Source organism: Hyperoodon ampullatus (genome assembly GCF_949752795.1).
Source record: "Hyperoodon ampullatus genome assembly, chromosome: 2".
NCBI classification, from domain to species: Eukaryota; Metazoa; Chordata; class Mammalia; order Artiodactyla; family Ziphiidae; genus Hyperoodon; species Hyperoodon ampullatus.
This window is the reverse complement of record NC_136915.1, coordinates 9,162,264-9,179,161: the sequence shown is the minus strand read 5'-3', so window position 1 is coordinate 9,179,161 and position 16,898 is coordinate 9,162,264. Positions and strand designations below refer to the sequence as shown.

General features: G+C 51.7%; 2 protein-coding genes across 2 annotated transcripts; both read left to right on the top strand.

The window, feature by feature from the left end:
• Positions 1-276: 276 nt before the first annotated feature.
• Positions 277-8,935, top strand: NPPB (natriuretic peptide B; the record flags this gene model as incomplete). The annotated part of the gene is made up of 3 exons (XM_079719782.1): positions 277-402; positions 662-917; positions 8,790-8,935. The coding sequence occupies 3 exons, from the start codon at positions 277-279 to the stop codon at positions 8,933-8,935; spliced, it is 528 nt and encodes a 175-aa protein (XP_079575908.1).
• A 920-nt stretch (positions 8,936-9,855) lies between these two features.
• NPPA (natriuretic peptide A) lies at positions 9,856-10,935 on the top strand (the record flags this gene model as incomplete). Its single annotated transcript, XM_079719768.1, has 3 exons — positions 9,856-9,975; positions 10,074-10,400; positions 10,924-10,935. The coding sequence occupies 3 exons, from the start codon at positions 9,856-9,858 to the stop codon at positions 10,933-10,935; spliced, it is 459 nt and encodes a 152-aa protein (XP_079575894.1).
• Positions 10,936-16,898: the final 5,963 nt, after the last annotated feature.

Here is a 16,898-nt window from a genome sequence, read left to right as displayed (position 1 = left end):
CGCGCCCCCGTTCCCGGCCAGGCCCATTTCTATACAAGGCCTGCTGTCCCCGGCCTCCACCCCTCCGCGCGGAGAGGTGCATTCCCCCGCCCTGAGCTCAGCGGGCCGGGCCGGAACGCGCCGATAAATCAGAGATAACCCAGAGGGGCAGGGCCGACCCGGCTCTCAGGACGGGGGATAAAAGGCCGCGGTCGCCCGAGGACCCGGCAGGTGAGACGTGAACCGGGACCCAGCGCAGCGGCAGCGGCGGCAACCTCTCTCCGCCCCTCCAGCGACATGGACCCCCAGACGACGCTGCCCCGGGCGCTCATGCTCCTTCTGTTCTTGCACCTGTCGCTGCCAGGCTGTCATTCCTACCCGCTAGGTGGCCCCGGCCCGGCCTCGGAGCTGCGCGGGATACAGGTGAGCGCTGCCGAACTGCATAAAGCCGGCTCGCCGGGAGGGCACCGGCAGCAGCAATTAACGGGTCCCCACCTACCCCCACCCACGGTCCCAAGAGGTCCCCACCCTCCCTTGGGAATTAGTGATAAGAGAGTGAGAAAGCGGCGAGGCTGGGTGCGGGACCCCCGTCCCCAAGGCGGTCGGTTTGCCTTGGCGCCATCGAGGGCGGCTGGGCCCAGGTGCGGGGTTCCTGAGGCTCCGCCTCCCCCACCCATCGCAGGAGCTGCTGGGCCGTCTACGAGGCAGGGTCTTGGAGCTGCAGGCCGAGCAGATGGACCTGGACCCCCTCCAGCAGGGCCACCGCCTCGCAGAAGCCTGGGAGACCCGGGCGGCCGCCCCCCCGGGGCTCCTCGGGCCCGGCAACAGCGTCCTCCAGGCCCTGCGGGGAATACGCAGCCCCAGGATGCTGCGCGACTCCGGCTGCTTTGGGCGGAGGCTGGACCGGATCGGCTCCCTCAGCGGCCTGGGCTGCAATGGTGAGCACCCACCCCCATTCCCACCGCGTGCTGCCTTTCTGGGTTTGATGTCTCTGGGGACCAAACTTTGAGCAAAGGACACTTGGATATCACTCTTTCTTGCTGACAGTCCTCAAGGTCAGGGAGCGCCTTTCTGGAAATATTAAATTTTGACAACATTCATTACCATGCTTGTGAGTTCCCAGACACCTTCTAACCACCTCCTGCCTCTCTTACCAAAAAGGGCAGAATCACCTTAGGATGTAACTCGGTCATCCCATGAATTACATCCATGTAGTTCGGTCAATTGCCTGGCAGCCCCTTCTTGGCGCAGAAAGAGTATTAAACATTTTCCTCCCGGTTTCCCCTGAACTGTCTAGAGCTGCAAGGGCAGAGGGCAGGATCACCAGGGTGATGGTAATCCCCAGTTTACAAGGAGGAAATCAAGGTCCAGGGAGATAGATTATTCCAAAGCCTCAAACATCCAGATGAACTGAACAGGGGGGAGGTACAGATGGCACATGGTGAGGGGAAGCTCAGGTCCTGCCTGTCTCCCACCCAAATGTAATCATCACTCTCTCTCTTCCCCACACAGTGCTGAGGAGGTATTAATAGAAGGTCCTGGCTGCATTTGATTCTCCCTCAACCCCCTGCTCCCCTTTGAAGCAACTCCTATTTATTTTTACTTATTTATTTATTTATTTGGTTGTTTTATATAAGATGGTTCTTATCTTTGAGCACAAATTTTCCATGATGAAATAAAGTCAATATTATAGCTTTTTCTTTTGAAATTGATTTGTCTCAGTGTTCTAAAAAATAATCCGTCGTTGAAAAACAGTCAAACCCTGTGTTTTCTTGAAGATCCCAAAGATGTCCTAATGGTGGGGCGGGGACATGGCTTCAAGGGCTGGTCAAACAGTTGTGGGGGGGGACGGGGTGGTGGTGGCTGCTTTTCTTTAAGGGCTTTTCATGCTCTGAAATGTCTCTAAATACCTCAAGCACTTGAGACACTTCCCAGAAACTACTTTTCAAAGGCCGGCAGTTTCTCCCTGGGAGTTGAATGGGCCCTGATGTATTCCTGTGACATGAGGGTGTGTGTCAAGGTATCTGCCCCTTGACAGTAGCCTTCCCTTTGCCTGGAATTCTGCCATTAGAGGCACTCTCCCTGTATTTGTTGTTTCCAGAAGCTCTCAGAGATTGGGGGTGCTTTGTGTGTGTGTGTGTGTGTGTGTATGTGTGTATGTGTGTGAGAGAGAGAGAGAGAAAGAGAGAGAGAGAAAGAGATATGCCAGCTTATTTGCATTCCTGATGGAGGTGAGCCCTCCATCTGCCCCAAACCTCAGGTCAAGTCTTCAATTCCTGATGTCATCCTGGAAAGGAGGCTTCTAAACCCTGAGCTTAATAACATTTTCATTTCCTGAGCCCATAAGTTTAGAAGTGCCTGAAAGAGGCCCAGCATTTCAGGGTGCCCTTCCTTTGGGGCCCCACATCTTCACTTCCTCTCTGCCCTAGAGAGAGAAGACCTTTATTCCAAGGCAGAAAAGGAGACAAGCACTAGAATCCTACTGTGTTGCCTGTGGTCCTGGTAGAGGTCACTGCCCTCTCCCCTCAGGGTCCTCCTTCCCCTGCATCTTGGGTTCCAGGCATCCCAGGTCATGCTGCAGAACTCTCTCCTGCTTTCAGGCTCCCAGGCTTCAGTTCATGCAGTTTCCTTTGCCTAGAATGCCTTTTACGGTCCCAGCTCTGCAGGAGGACAGGACTATCATTATCCCCTCTTTACGGATGAGAAAACTGAGACCCAGAAAAGGGAAGCATCTTACCTGAAAGCATTCAGCTGCTAAGTGCCAACACTGAGGTTTGAGCAGAGATCCACGTGACTCTCTTATGGCTTTTGTGCTGTTCTCTTCTGATGTTTCTTTGAGTGAGAGGGAAAGAGAAGTGGTGGGTCTTTGTGTTATTTCTTATTTTAACCCAGTGTGCATTAGACATATCTAATGAGATTAAGATTTTGAAAATAAGTTTTTAGGACCAACTTATTTTCCAATAAAACTGTGAGCCATCTTTGCCTAATGTTTTTGACCCAGGACGGTAATGAGTAATTAGCACGGTTAACATTTATAAAGGCCTCACTATGTACCAGGCCCAGTTCCATGAACTCATGTTAGTCCTTGCAACAACTATGCAGGAAGAACTCTTATTATCCTTCATTTTACAGATGGGGAAATCGAGGCACAGAGAGGTAATGTGACTTTCTCAGGGTCCCGCAGTTAGTAAGTGGCAGAACCAGGATTCAAGCCCACGCATACTGGTCCAGCAGCCAGGCCCCTCACCACTGCACAGCCCAACCTTTCCCAAGCCAGTGAATTAGGCTTGCTGGTGGGTTGGAAGTTCCCCCTCTTAATGGCATCCCTCAGTTCCCCATTTGGGGCTGCTGCGTATTGGCAACTTTCTCCCCCTGCTCAGGTGATGAAGACAGACCCCCTCCCAGAATGCCCACTCTACAAACCCAGCCAGCACTTCAGAATTCTTCCAGCTAAGTCCAGCTCTTCCATAAATAGGGCTCAGGCAGTGGAGTCTGTATGTATGATACAGATATATCCTGTTACTTGAGCCTTTTCCCCAAGCAAAAGTCCAGGAAGAGGACCCCAAAACAAACTGTGAAGGAAGCAAATATGCCTTCTGGAGGATGGGGAGTGGGTGGCCTGATGTACCCGATGAAGTGACATCTCATTGAGCTCCCCCTGTGTTTGGTGTTTGCGGGCAGTGCTGTGGCACATGCATCATCTATGGGTGCCCTTTAGAACCAGCCCTCTGTAACCTGTGACCCTGGCCCCTTCAAACACATCCCCATGTAGCTATAGCCATGGCCTTAACCTCCCTGACTTTCCTATTACCAAACTTGTCCTCCAAAGAAGCTGCCAGATTATGTATCTCCATGGATGCTTGTCACTGTAATCTACCCAGAAAGACATGTTGGTGGACACAGGCCCAAGGATGCCTAGCCCACGGCTTCACAGCTGGAAGGAGCTTCAGTAGAGGGTAGACTGGCTTGGCTGGGTCTCCAGTTTTGAGGTTACTGAAGTCAGGACAGTGTTGGGCCTGAACGCTACATCTCATGTCACTGATTCTGCATTCCCCTCTCCATCCCTCTTGTGGCAGCTTTGACTTTTTTTTTTTTTTTTTTGAGCCACGCCGCACACCTTGTGGGACCTGGGACCTTAGTTCCCCAACCAAGGATCGAACCCAGGCCCTCGGCAGTGAGAGCACGGAGTCCTAACCACTGGACTGCCAAGGAATTCCCAACTTTGACCCTTCTGAGAATGATTTGTGGCAAGAAAGAAAAATGCATTCTTTCCTCATGCAGAACCAGGTCTAAACAAAGTCATGAACTTGGCCATTTGCCTTTGTTCGTGTTGCAGTTCTCAACCTTCTATCCCTGTCTCTGTAGGATTTTTCGTGCAATCAGTGCTTTTCCACTAAGTGGCCCGTTTCTCCCGTAGGGTCAGGAGCCAGGCTCCATACAGCTGCCTGGGCATCGTGGAACATTTCAGCCCTGGGACCTTGTCTCCCACTCTTGGGCCCCCAGTATCTTGTCTCTGGCACTGCCAAGCACAGCCCCTGCCCTTGCTGCTTCAGTGCACACCAGCCCTAATTTCATCCAGCAGCACTGCACTTTCCTGCCTGAGAACTTTCTCTGGCAGCCAGAGTCCACTTCCTGTGGGCAGGCAGGAAGTGCTGGGGAATTGACATGGACCAGGAGCAACACTCAACCAACACCTAGGAGCGCCCTCTGTTCACAGGTGGTGTATATCTTTCACTGGTTACTGGATTTCTCTGCGGGAGGGTTGGGATTAAGCTGCAACTGCCCACGGTGATCCGTGCAGCTAAACTCCTTCTCTCCCTGGTCACTTCCCCACTCTCCTGCCAGTATTTCCTGGGATTATCTCCAAAATAAACAACTATGCTTGAATACTTGTCTCAGATTCAGGAGAACCCAAACTATGACACTCCCGAATGAGTAAACCTTCTCCCAGGGCTCCACCCTCGATGACTTCAGCCCTTGGAATCTTCCTTGACTTCGTTCTTTGGCTGGACCACCCAGGCAGATACCATGTCCACTCCTCCTTCCTTCCCTCACCACTCATATTGGCGCACCAGCTTCCTAACTGGCCTCCCTGCTCTGGGCTCCCCGGTCTGGTTCTTCCTGCATCGGGGGAGAGAGCAGAACCTTCATGCCTTAGCCAGCAGGTGACTCCCCCTCTCTGTGAGGCCCCTAGGGAGGACAAGGTGCATGGGTGGGCCCTCATGTATGTCCTTTGGTGGTATGCTGGAGGGGGTGTTTGTGAATCACGGTCACTGTGGATGTAATTAGTTGAGATGAGGTCATACTTGAGTAGGGTGGGCCCCTATTCCAATATGATTAGTGTCTTTATAAGAAGAAAAGAGAGAAACACAGAGAGGGAAGATGGTCATATGATGACAGAGACAGAGATTGGAGGGAGGCATCTACAAGTCAAGGAATGCCAAAGATTGCCGGCAGCTACCAGAAGCTGCAAGAGACAAGGAAGGATCCTTCCTTACAGGTTGTGGAGGGAGCCTGGCCCTGCTGATACCTTGATTTCAGACTCTAGCTTTCAGAACTGTGAGAACAATCCACTTCTGTTGTTTTAAGATACCCAGTTTATGGTACTTTGTTACAGCAGCCCTAGGGATCTAATGCAGTGCCCTCATCCTTTTCTCTCCTCATAGACTGTTCGAAGGTGCTGGGTTCCATAAAGCTCTCTGGAGATGTGCAGCATGACCAACCAGCCGACCAACCAACCACTAAGCTGTTTTTGCAAAGCTGTGACCAGCTTGGTAATATATCACTTTATATTTGCTCTTTCTCTTTCCTTACCTGTGGTGGGCAGCCTCTAAGATGGCCCCCACTGATGCTCATCTCCTGGTATTCATCCCTTGGTAATCCCCTCCCTCTGAGTATGGGCTGGACATTATGACTCACTTCTAATGAACACAGTGCAACAGAAATGATGGGGTACCACATCCAAGATTAGGTTACAAAGAGATGATGGCTTACATAATGTTTCCCTCTCTACCTAAAGGAAGTCAGCAGCATCTCTGTGGAGAAGCCCACGCGGTAAGGAACTGACATCTCCAGCCAGCGGTCAGTGTGGACCCGAAGACCTGCCAACGGACACATGAGTGAGCTTGAAAGCAGATCCCCAGGGCTTCCCTGGTGGCACAGTGGTTGAGAGTTCGCCTGCCGATGCAGGGGACACGGGTTCGTGCCCCGGTCTGGGAAGATCCCACATGTGGCAGAGCGGCTGGGCCGAGAGCCATGGCTGCTGAGCCTGCGCTCCGCAACGGGAGAGGCCACGACAGTGAGAGGCCCGCGTACCGCAAAAAAAAAAAAAAAAAAAAAAAAAAGAAAGCAGATCCCCAGCCAAGCCTTGAGATGACCGCAGCCCCGGCCAACATCTTAATTGTAGCCTGTGTGAGCTCTGAACAAGGGGCACCCAGCTAAAACAGAGCCAGATTCCTGGTCCACGGGAACTATTAGATAATAGAGGTATAGTTGCTAAGGTTTGGGGTAATTTGTCACGCAGCAGTTGTTGACTAATACACTCTCTCACTTCCCTTTGCTCCTCACTCTTACTTCCCTTGAACTAGAACCCCCATAAAGCTTTAGCAAATCAACTTGTCTTGGGCCTTTTTCCTGGGGAAGCTGCCCCCAAATTCCAGTCTCTGTGACTTCCATGTTGCACCAGAGAAACAGAACTTTGTTTTCAAAGTCCAAAGCAATCATTCCTAAATACGCACCAATGTCCTACCGATTTCTCCCAACTGGGGCTTCTGCTTTAGGCTATTTAGGTCTAACAGACTTGTCCCATGGATGTGATGGGTTTTTCACACCAGTTCTGCCCACATGTGACGTTGCTGGGCCCTCATGGCTCCCCGAGGCAGCCCACAGCATCCCCATGGAGAGTCATGAAACCACTGGAGTTACCCCATTCTGGATCCTCCCACCCATCTGCAACCTTTATTCCATCATATGACTAAGACGGCTTGTTTCCAGTGATAAGGAAATAAAGCCTTTTGATTTTTCAGCTAGTGGGAGAGGTAGAGGTGGAGGGTGGACGTGGTCTTCTGTGCCTTTTGCTTTTCTTCTCTCTCACTCCCACAGGCTGACTTCTAAACACCCCATTAAATATTAACTCCTCCACACAAACCCCCCTAAGTGGAACGGGGGCACGAAAATGAAGAGAAACTGTACGTCAAGGCATTTTCCATTTCAGGGACAAGTCAAAGGCTTTAAGAGGGTTGGGCGGTAAGTGTATTTGGGGATTGTCTGTTTTCCCTGGGCCCTGTTAGTGCAGGGGGTGGTGCTGGTCCTATACAAAGTCAGGGCAATAAACCTAAGTATTCTTTTCTTTGCCACCCACCTTCCACAAAAAACCAAAAACAATAGAAGAAACTCAACAAATGACACTCGTGCCCCACTCCAGTTTCACTCTGGAAGACGAAACGTAACTTTAATAAAAGGAGCTGGGAAAATTCTGAAATTCTCCTTCTGGAACCTTGGACGGGATTTCCACTTTTCCTTGGGCCACCAACAGACTTCAGAAGTGGCTCAGGACGCAGGAACAGCATCAGCCCCCAGAGGCCAAGCCGTGGCAGAGGCCACTTGCCATGATGCCCTTCCGGAAGTCTTGCCTGCATCAAAGATCTGTCTCAAAGGGTATCTCCAGAAGACGGGCTGTGTGACGCAGGCAGCGAGGAGCATCAGTTCCCCCAGGGTGGCTGCTCACTGAATCCTCTGCTAATAATAACCCTGCCACCCGAGCTATTAAACTGTGAGCACATTCCAGAGACTCGTCAGGATAGAGCGGTTCTTTGCCCCCAGCGCTCCTACTCAGAATTGCACTCATTTCAGATTTCAAGTTGAGTTTGGCCGACTCAAATCTTTTCTCCTTTAGAATAAAACCGCCCCATCAAACACCTCTCATGACCCCTGGCCCGGATTTCCTGCCCTTTCACTGCGTAACAGCCTCTCTCTCTGATCAGCCAAGGAGTGAGCACAGTTGGGGGAGGGTCCGGCCAGGACAGAGCTGTCATTCCACCCACATTTCCTGAGCTTCTACGGGGTAGACTGAAACATGTTAGGTGTGTAAATAGGTCATGGGGCTTGGATGTGGTGCTTTCCTGAGATAGTCCACATACTTGCAGACTTGCCAAGCACGCAAAGCTGCAGTTCCAGGGCAGGGGGAAGGCAAGGAGGTGCTCGGAGGCAACCTGAGAGACTGGGATTAGGGTGGTGTTTAATCAGGAACTGAGACTAAAGGGCTTGTTAAGGAACCTTCGTGCAAAGAAGCAGCGGGATCTGGGAAGTGGGCGGAGAGTACAGGCGTTGGCGTCAGACCTGGGGTCCGAGTCCTGGTTCGGCCGGATGACATTGGGCAAGTGGCAGATGCTCTCAGTCTCAGTTCTGTCCCTCTATAAATGGGGACAATACTACCCACCTTCTGGGGCTGGTGACGAAAAGGAAAGAATCCATATAAAGCTCTCAGCACGGTGCCTGGCACATTCCAACCAACCAGTGAGGACAACCATTGTGAGCATCGTGCAACTATATAGCAATTCACACTTCAAAATACGTTCACATATTAATAGCTCTTATGAGCCTCACAGATGAGGAGCATAAGGCCCCAAAGATGTATGCAATTTGGCTTGTTTGGGGCTGCAATGCAGGGCTCTCATCCCTTCAAGTGTAATGTTTCCCCCGGATACATTACATTGAAGAATGTAGAGCGTTAAGTCCAGTGCTTAGTAAGTGGAGGCCACTAATTACTTGTGGACAGGCTCGCTGCCTGGTACTTCTCTTTTGGGGGCCAGGAAAATGGCAGCTTCAGTGGCTCATCGCTTGCCTGGCCTTGGAGAAGGACATGGGAGGCGTTAAGGGAAATTCCATGGGCCACAGCTGCATCCCACCTCGCTCCAGCAGCCAACTTCGCACAGGGGGCTTTCCCGGCGAGGTGTGAGGCATGACAAGCTTCAAGCCCAGAGTCTGAGAAGCAGCAAAACTTCTATAAATGAAAATGCTGGTATCCTCTTAGCATCAATCTCCCCCAACGCCTTGGGGGGAGCCGTGCGGTGAAGTGGGGGAGCTTTGCAGAAGAATGATTGTGTTCCCAAAACTTTTCTTGTGTTTCTATTTGGGAGTGGAGTTCTTGGGACATTTTTCACATCTGGTTCTGGTTGACTTAGTATTCCAAAAAATAACTCCTTCCTCACCTGACCACTGAGAGTGACAGCCAGGTGTCAGGACAGCCCTGTGGAGGGGGAGGTCTGCCCTCGCCGCCGATGAGTCAGGTATGAGGCCAGCTGGAGCATCTGGACTAATTTGTCCTGAGCTGAGCTGCCGGCTGCCTGCCATTTCCTCCCCTCCCGCCCTTATTTGGAGCCCCTGACAGCTGAGCCGCAAACCAACGGGGGAGCTGGGCGCCGGCCAACAGTCACCCTCTGCTTCCCCGCATGGGTCCGGTTGCTGATGAGAAAGAAGCCTGAGGCATCGCTGTGAGATAACCAAGGACTCTTTTTTGCTCTTCTCACACCTTTGAAGTGGGAACCTCTTGAGGCAAATCAACAAGAATGTGGCTCCTGCAGCTGGGGGTCCCGGGCTCGTTGGAGCTGCTCAAGGCGGAGGGGCTGTGACGAGCTGGCTGGACTGATAACTTTAAAAGGGCATCTTCTGCTGGCTCCTGGCTCAGCTGCTTTATCGCTGCAAGTGACAGAATGGGGAGGGTTCCATCCCTCTTGTGCTCTCAGAGAGCCAAGGGGCTATAAAAAGAGGAGGCGCAGGGCAGCTGGGAGACGGAGACGGAGGAAGGCCACGGGTGGGAAAGCAGAGAGGAGAGAGAAGAGGCAGCAAGCACCAGACCACTCCTTGACTGACGCCAGCATGGACCCCGCCACCATCGCCACGAGCTTCCTCCTCTTTCTGGCGTTTCAGCTCCCAAGGCAAACCGGAGCAAACCCCGTGTATGGCTCTGTGTCCAACGCAGACCTGATGGATTTCAAGGTAGGGCCAGGAAAGGGGCACGGTCTGGGATGAGGGGGCTTTGTGACACTGTGCCAGGCAGTGAGACTTCTCCCTTTCCCTGTTTTCCTTTTGTAAAGAACCTGCTGGACCATTTGGAGGACAAGCTGCCTCTAGAAGATGAGGCTGTGCCCCAACAAGTACTAAGTGAGCAGAATGAGGAAGCTGGGGTCCCTCTCAGCCCCCTTTCTGAGGTGCCTCCCTGGACCGGGGAGGTCAACCCAGCCCAGAGAGATGGGGGTGCCCTTGGGCGGGGCCCCTGGGAAACCTCCGATAGATCTGCCCTCCTGAAGAGCAAGCTGAGGGCACTGCTCACTGCCCCTCGGAGCCTGCGGAGGTCCAGCTGCTTCGGGGGCAGGATGGACAGGATTGGAGCCCAGAGCGGACTGGGCTGCAACAGCTTCCGGGTAAGAGGAACTGGGGATGGAAATGGGGTGGGCGGGAAGGAAATTGTGGTTTTGTTGAGGTTCAAACCTTGTGAAAGAATACCACCAGGGGACACCTTCAGCAGGAAAGGGAACAGCATAGACGCTTACTCCCTTTGAAATTTCTGTCCCAACTGGGTAGGTGCCCCATGAGTCTCAGAACCATGATACCATCCTCAGCTACAGTCTGCTGAGAAAATGCTAAGAAGAAAAGAAGTTACTGCTAGGAGCACTGGGAACTTAATACGTTCATGGGGCCAAGTCACCTGCGTACTGCTGATTGGCAGTTCATGTCCTTCGAGGAACTGTCAGATCCCGAAGGACCGGAATTTACCAGGATTGACTTTACTAGCTTCTCATGGGCAATTTGTTTACCAGTTCGTGGAACTCAGAGGGTCATCAAGCTGGAGCGGGGGCTGGTGGGAAGGGAGCACGGTCCTATGAAGCTGACTTTTTCCAGTGGAGGCAGGTCACCAAGCCAAACACGTCTCTGCTCTCTTTGTAGTACCGAAGATAACGGCCAGGGAGGAAGAGGCGGGCCAGGCCCCGGGCAGACTTCAAGAGACCCTCATCCCCTGGGATCTCTCAACTTTGTCCCATCTCGTTGCCATCAAGTTGAGTTGTGACCAGCGTCCTATTCAAGCATCAGCCTCCTGTCAACATTTCTCACATTTTATGCTAAATGTAGATAAAGTGGTTTAGTTGTGGCTTCTCCACCTCTCCCACCCATGCGTTAAATTTTAATCACCTGTTACTGACATCGGTTTGAAAATGAATAAACTTCAGCACCACGGACAGAAGCTGGAGGCTTGGTGTGATTTCTTTCATTTCCTGGGGAAGGGAGTTCAGCCTGATAGTCCTTGTCATTTTACCTTTTGCCAAAGAGAATAATGCTCAGTTCTTTTCTTCCTCCTTTTCTAAAAAAATAATAAACCTATTTTGGGGAGCAGTTATAGGTTCACAGCAGAATTGAACAGGAAGTAGAGATTTCCCACATATCCCTGTCTGTCCCACGTGTACATCCTCCTCCATTATCAACATCCCTGCCAGAGTGGGACATTTGTTACCATGGATGAACCTACAATGACACATCATGATCACTTAACGTCCATAGTTCACATCGAGTTCACTCTTGGTGGTGTACATTCTATGGGTTTGGACAACTTCGGCTTCCTTTCGTTTCTCCCTCCGTGAGCACGTGTGTGTGTGTGTGTGTGTGTGTGTGTGTGTGTGTGTAGGGGGTCGGGTCTCAAACCACAGCTCTCAACTTGCTCTCACTCACACTGCAGCCTCATCATGGATCCTGAAAAAGCCCCTGGAGACCAAAAGGGCATTTATCTTTATATTCAAATTTGCTCACATTCAGGGCACTTATATATTTATTTATTTATTTATTTATTTTTTATTATAATTTTTTTTTGCGGTACGCGGGCCTCTCACTGTTGTGGCCTCTCTTGTTGCGGAGCACAGGCTCCGGACGCGCAGGCTCAGCAGCCATGGCTCTCGGGCCCAGCCGCTCCGCGACATGTGGGATCTTCCCGGACCGGGGCACAAACCCGTGTCCCCCGCATCGGCAGGCGGACTCTCCACCACTGCGCCACCAGGGAAGCCCAGGGCACTTATTTATTGAAAAGAAAATTTACAAACATCTGGGCTTTTTTTCTGGTTACATCGAATGTAGCTTGTACTCAATATGACACTTTTTGTACACTTAGTGTTTTTTCGTTACTGTTATTATTATTATTTTTTAGAGGCACGTATGTAAAATGAGGGCACTAACTCTTCTCTGACACCTTTTGAGAGGTAGTGTGGCAGCTGAGTGAATTGCACTTTTAATCTGAAGAAGAGTAGGCAGGATATTTGGGTTTAAAAGCTGAGCAAAGTGAAGAAAGAAATATTTGCTGTGCTGACAAACGTCATTCAAGTTTATGTGCCTTTTGGGCACTAAATTAAAAAATTATCCATTGGCTTTCCCAAATTCAGGTCCAAGGTGTTTGGACTTGTAGGTTTTACCAAGGTGGGAGCCACTGGAGAAGTTTCTTTGTATCTGCTTCTGAAAAGGGTGCTGCCCAAAGCAGAAAATACCAGGCCCTGAGTTCACCTGCAACATGAAGCAGTGCTCTGACCAATTTTCCCAGCCGTTACCCCCTGACACCTCACTCTCTGAATCAGATTCTATGACCCTCCTCCGACAACCCTCCACCTTCGCTTCCCCGCGCCCTTATTCACGCTGTTCCTTCCACCTAGAATGCCCTCTATCCAGAGCCCTTGAGACCGTTTTGCTCATTTCTCAAGCCTCATTGAGAATGCCACTTCTTCCCTGAAGCCTTCCCTGACACCACATGCCCAGGACAAATCGAGCTCTTCACTGGCAGCATTTTATAACTATCATATAGCTATTATCATAGACCACAATTTGTCTCGGTATGCGACTGCGTCTGTGTCCCTGAACTGCAAGCTCCTGGAGGGTCAGTGCCCCTTCCGCAGCCCCTGCAGCACGTGGCACATTGGATGCTCTATAAATGTCGGTCACAGTGTCTTGGTCTGGTGCAGAAATTGAGAAAAGAGGAAATAAATTAGCAATTTGCTCCTTGTAGAGGGAAGGGGAGGCCAGGAGTGAATTGATGGATAGAGAGGGAGGTGGGGAAAGAACACTAAGGTAACCACTTCTCATAAAGATGCTCCTTATGTGGACTCTGAACGCGGAGGGTGGAAAGCCAAGAACAGAGGACTGACGAGGACCAGGAGGGTGGAGAGCAAGGAAGCAGCGCCTGTCCAAAGCCGGCTCCTGAGTTCCGGCACTGGGGGAGTGGGAGCTGCTGAGAGGAGAGGAGTGGGGACCTGGGCTCACTGCCAAGGTGTCGCAGTGACACAGCGGGTGCTCGCCAACGGAATTCACTGAACGTGCCAAATACCCAAACGCACGAGAGACGCCCCTGGAACTCAGAGGACCCTTGGGGATGGGTGGACGGGGGGATGGGTGGAGGGACCTGAGCCGACTGAGACCGTTTGCCACTGTGGAGTGGCAACTCGAGGCAGAACAACTGGAGACCAAGAAAATCACGTGTCCGGCAAAACAAAATGTGAGCAAAGAGCCATGGCAGGTGGCAGCGACGAAGCTGGCTGCAAGGGCTAAACATCCTCAGGCCCAGCACCAGGTCCATGTGTTCTGGTTGGACATCGGGGAAATCTGCCTGTGGGGCAGCTTCCTAAACGCAACACCAACAGGAACCGAATGGCTTCTCCACCGACTGCTGCGGGAAGGAACGGCTGGAAGGACAGGTGGCTTTATAGGAGGAAAGGACCTGTACACTGGGCCCAACAGCGTCGACGTGAAGGGGGAACAAGAGAGGGGGACACCGGTGGTTTTTGCTAAGATCCTCAGGACTAAACTGGTTCTTATACTAAGGTGGTAAGTGGCACCCTGTGGATGCAGAGTCCTGCTGGGAGAGCTATAAAGACCTGAGACTATAACCCCCTCCCCAGCTGTGCAATTTTTACATATTAGAAAGAGAGAGGGAGTGAAATGAAAACCAAGTATGTACCACTCTAAAGAAAGTGCACGGTGGAGACAAGAGGATGATGGAGATGAAGACATTGTATTCTGACATGTTACAGTTACAGTGAGAACTTCCAAGTTCCAAGAGTTCAAATAAAAATAGAATTTTACAAATTAAAAAAAAATACAATTTATATACACAGTAGAATTAGCTAACATTACCATTTAAACAAACAGTGCAAACAGAAAGAGGGAAGCTGCTACTGTTGAAATGACCAAGGTCCACGAGCCGTGGGGCAATACTGCACATCAATACTGCAGGCCTGGGAGGGCGCTGCTGGCCTTTCCGGAGGCTTTCTTGTCCCCCGAAGGCCGTGTCAGTGCGTGAATTTGCATCAGCAATGTCATATGGTCAGCTGGGTCAAGTATGCAAGTGTCCATTCCAGTCCGGAACTGTTAGTTAAACAAGGTCACAAGCAAATCGTCCCCCAGAGCACAAAGATCCCCCAGTCGGGTGGGGACTCTTGGCCCCCTCCCCCATCACCTCAGCCAGGAAAACAGGAAACCATCTCTAGCCAACCCCAGCCCCAACCCCAGCCCAGGCCCCAGCCCCCGAGGGTTTCTGCTTATCCAGGTGCCAGGTTCACTGGGAGGGCATCAGGCTGGTAAGAGGCGGGATGCTGAGATGCAGATTTCTAACTAACAGAAATCAAAGGAGGGAGGCTTACAGCTATTTTGTTACAAGCGGAGCCGCCGCTTGTCTCTGGGCTTGTCTGGAAAGGGCAAAACGCCAGGACAGGACAGGAAATAATGTGCCTTTCCAGAGGGGCTGGGTTTGGGTCCTCCTTGGTGGCCGTCCAGTCCGTTCTGGGGGAGGGAGGCGTTTGCACTCTGCCGTCTATCTCTGGGCTACACTGAAGGGAACAAAATAACTGGTGACTTAAACACGACGTGATGTGCAGGAGGCATAAACCCTGACACCCCTCACCCAGGGTGTCCGGGAGGCCAGCAGCCTGGGACCCCGCCCTCTGGAGGCGGGAGATCCTCAAGCAGGACCTCAGTGCTACCAACTTCAGGAGAGGAAAGGAGAGGGAAGAGGAAAGCAGGTTCCTGGTACGGGCGGTCATGCCACTCGCCTGACTTCGGCATTGGTTTCCTTTTTAATAAAAGGAAGAAATAATGCGGTCAAGTTCCGAATGCTGCCTTAAAATAGTGGCAGCTGGTTGAACGCAATCACATTAGAAGGGCTTGCCCTTTTGGTCCTTGGGATTTCCCGAACTACTTACTGGGAGTTTCATCTGTGTTTCATAAGTCAAGTGCACCCAAGGAAGTTGAAAATTTTATAGGTCGAAGTAATCTTGGTCAAAGAGATGAAGAAAATGGAGGAATGGAGGGGCCAGAGTCATTGGCAATGATGCTGACGCAGCCTCCGGCGTAGGTGGAGTTGTTCCCTAGAGTGTGTGGAGCACAAGACCTGAGCCAGCAAAGCCGGGCGGACACCCACCCCCCAGGCTTAAAGGCGGCAACAGAAGTCAGGAGGCTGAGGGGAGAGAACGGCATAGCTGAGGCCTGGCACTGACCTCCTCAGGCAAATTCCATGACTTAAAAAAAACCCCAAAAAACTAACGTAATGCAAATGAATGCCACCTTGACCCTCAGAGCACATGTGCCACACGGTTGCACGATGGGCCTAAGACGTTGCTAAACATGTAGAGCAAGCACAAGAGGAAAGTAACGCAAATGCCTTTGGTGCCTCTTCAGAGAGGAACAACCAGCCCAAAGGGAAACTAAATCACTGAAAGAAAGAGGGAGGCTTCCTCGCTTGATGTTAAAACCCCAGGGCACGTGCTGGCAGGAGGCACCTCCCTCTCCCCGCGGTTAACCCCTCCTGAAGTTTTCACTGCTGCACCGCTCAGTAGGCTGGGGGTGGCCAGCAGGAGGCCAGTGAGAAGTGCTCGAGAAAGGCAGACACCCTCTTCCTCGATTAAACATCTGCTGTACTGTCACACTCTGGCTTTTTAAGCCACATCGTGTACCTGTGAGTGGACCTGGCTCAGGATTCACTCCTTTCCATCTTCTGAATAACTGCACCATTGCCGAGAGTCAAGTGAAGCAGCTTTATCTAGGGGTGCCCTGCTTTTAGGGGTGATGCCAAGATCCTCTGGGCTGGGGCTGCTTCACCAGGAAGATGCAGGTAAAACTTAAGGAAAGTTTAGTAATTCCATGGAGAAGAAAAGGACCAGAGTAAGAACGTGGCACTCGGAGACCACGGGTAATTTGGAAAATGGAGAGGAAGCCAAAATGCTCCAAACTAGGGCAGGTGTACATCTAACCCTACTGTCAGAGCTATTGTTCAGGAACTATCAGCGGGATTTGAATGCTTTGTGCTTCTAGGGTTCTAGATTCACAGCACAGCGGCGAGACCAGAGCACCAGCTCACACCCAGAAGCAGAACTTCCCTCAAAATGAACTGCTGAAGATGTCAACTTAAGAGTCCCAGTGAAAACGGGCCTCCCTGAAACATGCATAGTTTTCTCAGGACCCAATTCCTCAATTTAGTAATTGACTGAATTCTGCAACTGGCATTCCACCCAGTGTTTGCCTCCGTCAAGGTCCCTCCCATGATGGTTTAAGGCAACAGCTGGGTTCCCTAGGAAAGGAGCAAAGAGGTGGTGGGGAACCTGCTCCGAGCGCTCCCTGCCAGTGGGTGAGGCCTGACTTCCCCTCTGGTCCTGGCGCTAGCGGGGAGGAGGGGCTGGGGCCTGTGCCAGCACTGGATGGGGGCGCGCAGGGGGCAGGAAACGGGAAGACACTGGCTGAGAGGTCACACAAGTCCAGACTCTGATGGCTTGACACTACCCCAGGAGCTCTGACGGCAAAGTGTTCGATGATTGTAGGCTTTCCAAGTGAGCGGGCGACTGGGAATCTTCCATGCCCGGGAACATCCCTCGCCAGCCATGGCGGTGGAGCCCGAGCTTCAG